Raw genomic sequence first — 7,434 nt, forward strand, 5'->3', positions numbered from 1 at the left:
GATTTCTGAGTTCGAGGCCAGCCTGGTCTACAAAGTGAGTTCCAGGACAGCCAGGGCTATATAGAGAAACTCTGTCTCGAACCCCCCCCCCCAAAAAAAAAAAAAGGTTTTATCTGTTTCAGAGGAGGAATAGAAACAATGGGGAGGGAGAAGAAAGAGGAACAAGTAATGGGGTATGGGAATGGGTGAAAAGATCACAGGGAAACCAACTACTGTGTACACTAATTAAAAATAAATTGTGAACAAAGTAAAAAGTCTTCCTTGGTGTAAATAAAAGATTTTAAATCCTGATTTGCAGGGCTAGAAAAATGGAGCAGAGATTAAGAACCCAGGTTTGATTTCTAGTATCCCAAATGGTTCACAAGCATATGTAACTTCAGATCCAGGGCATCTGACATACTCTTCTGACCTCTGTAGGCACAAGGCATACATGTGGTGCCCATACAGGCAAAATACTCATACAGGTAAAAGAAACAAACAAACATACCCTAGTTTCTTCAGAGCTTGTTTTTGTTGATGTTTTGTTTGAGACAAAGTTTTACTCTGTAGCCCAGGCTGTCCTTCCTAAAACAAGCTATGTACCTCAGGCTAGCCTCAGACTTGCAGTGATCCTATTGTCTTACTTTCTCAAATGCTGATTGCAAACATGCATCACCATGCCCAGCTTTCTTCTGTATGAGTATGGCTTCCTTTAATACACAAACAGCTTTAGATAAGTCTAAAAATTGATCTAGTTTTTATTGCCATAGGTTTGTGTCACTATTATTTTGAAAGTACACTATATAAATTATAGGATAAAGCAAATCAATAACTATGTCAATGTTACTGGGAGCCCAAATTTTCAGAGTTTAAAAAAAAATCCAAAAGCTGGCACCAATGTGCACATCTATAATTCCAATATCCAGGAGGTTGAGGCCAGGGTGTCCATATTAGACAAATGTTCTGCCTCTAAAGTAATCCCCAGCTCCTACATTATTATTAATATACTATTTTCATTAATTCTTCAAGAATTTCATACATGTATAAAATGTATTTTAATCACATTTATCCCTCACCTCACCAATTTTGTGGTTTTTTTTTTTGTCGTCATCGTTGTTGTTGTTGTTGTTGTTGTTTCCGACACAGGGTTTCTCTGTGTAGCCCTGGCTGTCCTGGAACTCACTTTGTAGACCAGGCTGGCCTTGAACTCAGAAATCTGCCTGCCTCTGCCTCTGCCTCCCAAGTGCTGGGATTAAAGGTGTGGGCCACCACCCCCTAGAGCAATTTTGTGTTCTTTATTCATATTTTTTAACAAAACACATTGATTCCAGTTTGTGCTACCCATACTCACAGGTGTGCCACCACCCCATGGCTAACCTGCCAGGGGCCACATCCGTAAGAAAACTGTTTCTCAGAGGCTGGACAGGAGAGATGGCTCAGCAGTTAAAGGCACTGACTGTTCTTCCAGAGGATCTGGTTCAAATCCCAGCACCCACGTGGCAGCTCATAAACATCTGTAACTCTAAGATCTGACACTCACATACACATTCATGCAGGCAAAACACCAATTACATAAAATAAGGGTAAATAAATTAAAATAAAACTGTCTCTCCTACTCCGAGAAGCCATCAACTGTTGAGAGCTCCTCATCTAGGGCCCTACATATTATTTTTGTTTTAAGACAGTATTTGATTTCAGATACAAATAGAGTGAACATGTGAAGTAAGTTGCTGGTGGTGAAGCAAGAGATGCAGAAATACAGAAGCATGTCTACTAAAGCAAGAAAGACAAGAACGAGTGACTGCCGCCGCCGCCGCGCTGTGCACCCCTGAATTAGAGGTCATAGTCAATGCAAGTAGTAAGAGAAAGAAGTCAGAGGCATAAAAACTGACAACGAAAAAGGAAGAGTAGTGTTTGGAAACAGCAAAGTTGTTTCCCTAGAAAAGCCAACACAGCAATTTCACTTTATGATAAGAGAACTCAGTAGGACAACAGAGAACAAAAGTATATAGAAATCAATAGTTTTCATTTCTTCAGATTACTTCCAGACCGCCCCCCACCCAAATGTAATGAAAGAAGACTACCCTTGTCATAGAACAAAACTTATGTGATGACTTGTAGCAAATCAAAGAAGAAATGTGGCTCCCTATGCACATAAAAACTCCAAGGCCAGGGGCTGGTGAGATGGCTCAGTGGGTAAGAGCAGCCGACTGCTCTTCCGAAGGTCCGAAGTTCAAATCCCAGCAACCACATGGTGGCTCGCAACCACCTGTAATGAGATCTGATGCCCTCTTCTGGTGTGTCTGAAGACAGCTACAGTGTACTTACATTAAATAAGTAAATAAATAAATCTTTAAAAAAAAAAAAAACCCAAAAAACTCCAAGGCCACAGTGATGGGTACAGAAGGTGGCAAGTAGAAATGCCCAGCCTTGTTAAAGACATCCCTCTGGGCACGGGGTTGTTTCAGTCGGTCTCAGTGGGATGGCTAAGAAGCCATTCATAAAAGGATAACGCTGGGTCTGCATCTTATACAATACACTAGCATAAGTTACAAATGGATCAACATTTAACATAAAAATTATCGTAATCGGTGTGATGGTGCATGCCTTCAACTCCAGCCTTTGGAGGCAGAGGCAGGTGGATCTCTGTGAGTTCAAGGCTAGCTTGGTTTACATGGCAAGTTCCAGGCTAAGCAGGACTGCATAGTGAGACTCTGTCTCAAAAAATAAAATAAAATAAAACCACAATATCAGAAGAATATTTTAATAAGCAACTTACTCAAAATGGGAGGCCATAAAAGTTAAAATCTAGCTGCATAACAAAAGATAAGTGGAAATGTGGGGTTATTTCCAACTCATATGTTTTTATAATAGAAACAAACTGAGAATTCATATTTGTACTTGCAAATGTATACATAAAAATAATCCCTCTAAGGATTTATGAAACAGCAGTCATTTACAGCAGAGATAGGTGCTGACACCTATTGACAGAGGGACAAGAGAAAGAAAACTTTCCACTGTGTAACTTTTCTTTTGTTTTTTTTGAGACAGTGTCTCAGTATGTAGCCATGGCTGTCCTAGAACTCACTCTGTAGTCCAGGCTGGCATTGAACTCACAGAGATCCACTTGCCTCTGCCTCCTAAGTGCTAGGACTAAAGGCACGCTCACCATGTCTGGCTTACTCTACAACTTTTTAAAACATATATATTTAACTTTTGAATTAGATTACTCTCTAGTACAGAGAGTCTATAGATATACACTTGAAGTCCTAATATGACAACCACATCCAAGTAACGGGCTGGGTGTCGTGGTGTAGGCTATAATCCTAGCACTTGGGAGGCAGAGGCAAAAAGATTTCAGTGAGGCAAACCTGGACTACACAGTGGATTTAAGCCCGGATGCAAACTGCAAAACAAAACTCAGTCTCAATAAAACAAAACAAATATACTCATTTTAATTTGTTAGTCCTTGCAGTGCTTTGAAAAAAATGTAAATCATAGTAGAAAACTACAGAGCCTTACTATGTAACCTTGAATTTGCTTGGAGCAAGCACATAGCCCAGCAACAGAAACCAAAGATACTTTGCCTCCAAAAGATAAAGGGTGAGTGTGAACTGACTCCCCAAAGTTGTCCTCTGACCTCCAACATGTGCCACGGGTATGTGCACCCCCATACTAATTTCAAAAAAGAAAGATGTGTATTATGTAATATTTCCACTCATTAGAATTATTAAAAGGAAAATGAATTAGCCTCAGTTCTCAAGTGCCAGGATTACCAGTGCGAGCCACGCCCCCTACCCCGCCCCAGCCAACAAGTGCCTCTTGTCTAACTCTAAAATCTTTTTTTTTTCAAGTCCTGTCTATATTCACATTGTTGTTCGACCACGTTCTCAGCGTAAGGAGAAAGATCATCAGTGGAGCGCACAGCCGACCGTACCTGTTGTTGATCGTATCAGGGACACGTATCTTCAGTTCTTCTGTGATCTCTCTCATCACCCTCTGGTAGCCAGACATTCCTGGGTCTTTGATATAATGGGTGTTGTGTCTCATTAAATATTCCCCCAAATAATTAATTGGATCAAACTTGGTTGGGATGTCAGCTTGGCTCAAAAGCTTCTTCTTCTCCACCTGCATCAGCATTTGTTCCACTCCGGGAACCAAGGTGGGTAGAAGCTTGTCCAGCAGGTACGCCCGGGTATTCAGTGTCATGCTTTCAGGATTGAACCACTCTTTAGCCAAGTCATCCCTAGGGAGCTTTTTTGTAACCTTCTTTTCCTGTTCCTTCTTCAGTTTATCATTCTCTAATATTTTCTGTTGCGTGGCCTGGGCTCTTTCCTCTATCCTCAAATTAAGATTTTTCTTCCACGGCAGCTGTACTTTGGACCTCAGATCACTTTCGTCTATACCAAGAATCACTTTTGCAGGCTTTTTAAGCATAACATTACTGGAAACTGCAGGGGAGTCCTTTGTTGAACCAGCTGAGAAGGAAAAAGTAGATACATGTAAGAAGTACTAGGACTGTCGTGCTGCAGAGGTGACGGAAGCTGAGCGTTCGTTTATACTGCTCTTGCAGAAGACCCTGGAGGGTCCTCAGGACAAATTTCCCAGGGACCTGTTAACTACTGCTCCAGAGGGATCAGATGTCTTAGGCACCTGGGGGCACCTACACTCGTGTGCACATGTCCACACACAGATACACATACACATAATTTTTAATTAAAATACATAATACTCGAAATCTAATTTAATTGGTGACTTTAGGATAGAGTTAATAACAATAAAAACCTCAAATAGTTTCACATCCTTTTTACATGGCTTACCTGAACACCATCATCAAAACAAAAGCCGGAGGATGATCATTTGAACCATAAAAGCACCTGCTATTGACACAATCAGGAGTCAGTCGAGCAACTCAGAGCCTTTATTAAGTAATTCTCTGTTGCTACTCTCTGCTCTCTTTATCTCTGAGACGAGGTGGACCTCCAACTCCATCCAGCTCCAGTCCCTTTCTCCCATCCCCCTTCCTCCCTCATTTTCTCCTCCCCCTTCCTTCCTTCCTTTCTTCATATGACTATATTAGAGATGAGAAGCAGGAGATAAAGTTGAAAGAAAAACAGAAGACACGGGAAGGAGATGAGATCCTGAGGGTCAGAGAGGTAGAATGAGCTAAGATATTTCAGAGGGCACAGTAAATGGGAGATACTCCATCTAACGGCCTCCTTCATCCATGGAAGAAAATAAATACTGCTAAAACGAAGGACCAATGGGATCCTAGAATTGATGTGAAAGAGTAAAAAATATAAAATAACTGCCATAAGGGTGGGCAGAATACACATATATCTAGTTTTCCAAACAATTTTGGCAGTCTAATGAAATGAGAATGAAAGTAACCCATTTTTTCATGACATCAGTACATAGATTCATAAGGTTTCTATTCTGGTGGAACTGAATTGACCCTGGGGGCCCAGGATACGGCTGGCTCACACTCTGAACAATAAACTACCAGATATGTTCTTCTGTTCCCATGATTGCTGAGCTGACTGGATTGGGAGAATTAATGGTAATATTAAGGTGTGTTTTGTTTTGTTCTTCTGACATAGCCATGAAGATAAAGTACTTTGGGATCTTTTCAGATATTAGCCACTGAAGAATAATATAATTAGCCACTGAGCAGAATAGGATTGTGTGTACCCATTTCTATGCTACTTCATTTTGCTTCTGTTATTTTGTGGATGTATACAAAAGTAGAATCATATCTGAAGTTTTTTTCTATATTAATTTTTAGTATAACTGAAAAGTAGCCATTGAGACATTTTTAATTAGTAAGAACTCTCAATAAATACTGTTGCTGAGATAAAAGGACAAGATACAGAGCCTCTGTAATTTCCTAGTAATGGCTGTTGTAAAAGCCTATTTTTTATTATGAAATATTCAGACCTGCAAGGATGATAATGATTTACTAAATATATATGTATCTAGTCTCAGCTTCTCATGCTTTTTACCTTGACAGAAATACTATTCTAAATTTTATGCTTACCATCTCCTTTTATTTTAATATGTTTTATTATATCTAACTGATATATATTGTTCTCATTTTAAATTTTATGTAATTGTTTCATATTACCCCCTATCAAGCCTTTTAATGTTTGATGTCATAATTAGAAAAGTTATCTTCATTGATAGGTATAAGCTACTTCATTTGATTTTTCACTGTGGGACAACAATTTAGTATTGATTATATCACAGTATATTTATCCTTTCTCATTTTGCTAGATATTTGGATGTTTCCAGTTTTTTTTTTTCTTGTAACAAATAATCCTAAACAAAAACTATTGCATGTATCTCCCTTTCTACACACGTTTCTTTAAGGGATATCACCAAGATTGTTTTTTTTGTTTGTTTGGTTTTTGTTGTTTTTTTTTTTACTTCTAAGCATTTATTTTGTGTGTGTTTGGAGGGTACTATGGTCGTAGTTTGTGTGTGGAGGTCAGAGAACAACTTTCAGTTCTTTCTTTCTGCAGCTTGTATTCTATAGAAGTAATTCAGGTTGTCAGGCTTAATGGCAAGTGACTTTATCCTCTGAGCCCTCTCTCCAGCCTCTATTACAGATATTGTTATTCTAGGATGCTGTAGTATGAATGCTTGTGTCCCTGCAAAGTCTATTTAATGGAACTTAATATGATAGTACTATGAGGTAGGGTCTCTGGGAAGTCTTCTGAAGACGCTACCCTCAAGGATGAGTTAGTACCCTACAAACAGGCTAGACTGGGGATGGACAGATGGCTCAGTAGTTAAGAGCATTTATCGTTCTTGCAAATGATTTACGTTCAGTTCCCAGCATCCATATTGGAGAGCTCACACAGGCTGTAATTCCAGTTTCAGGGTACCCAGTGCTCTTTTCTAGTCTCCCCAGGTGACTGTACATGTGTGGTACATTCAGACTCACACAGGCACAAACACACATACACATACATTTAAAAAAATATGTAACAAGGTCTAGCGAGAACTACCTAGGCCACATTGTTGTCCCTACCACCTCTGTCATTTGAGGGCCCAGTGTGCTCATCTCCTGTGGAGGATATTGCATTCAAAGTACTATGTTGGAAGCAAAGACTGAGGCCTCAAGTAGACATCAAATCTGTTTATATCTTGCTTGATCTTAAGACTTTCCAGCCTCCATAACTGTAAATAAAAAATTTATGCTGCTTGTAAGTTAAATTTATGCTGTTTATAAGTCGCCCTAGCCTGGGTTTATTTATTTATTTATTTTTTATAAAGCAGGAAGTACCCAAAACATAAGGTCTTAAGTACAAGTATTCCATCTTCAAGAAACCACCAACCACCAGGCAGTGGTGGCGCGTGTCTTTAATCTCAGCACTTGGGAGGCAGAGGCAGGCGGATTTCTGAGTTCGAGGCCAGCCTGGTCTACAGAGTGAGTTCCAGGACAGTCAGAGC

General features: G+C 39.7%; 1 protein-coding gene across 1 annotated transcript in view; it reads right to left on the minus strand.

The window, feature by feature from the left end:
• The window catches only part of Efcab5 (EF-hand calcium binding domain 5), a 110,442-nt gene that overhangs the window by 96,342 nt on the left and 6,666 nt on the right, over positions 1 to 7,434 (minus strand). Inside the window, exon 3 of the mRNA XM_021178008.1 lies at positions 3,917 to 4,457. Coding sequence (XP_021033667.1) covers positions 3,917 to 4,457 — 541 coding nt within the window. The remainder of the gene's footprint in view (positions 1 to 3,916; positions 4,458 to 7,434) is intronic.

Source organism: Mus caroli, chromosome 11, assembly GCF_900094665.2.
Source record: "Mus caroli chromosome 11, CAROLI_EIJ_v1.1, whole genome shotgun sequence".
NCBI lineage: Eukaryota > Metazoa > Chordata > Mammalia > Rodentia > Muridae > Mus > Mus caroli.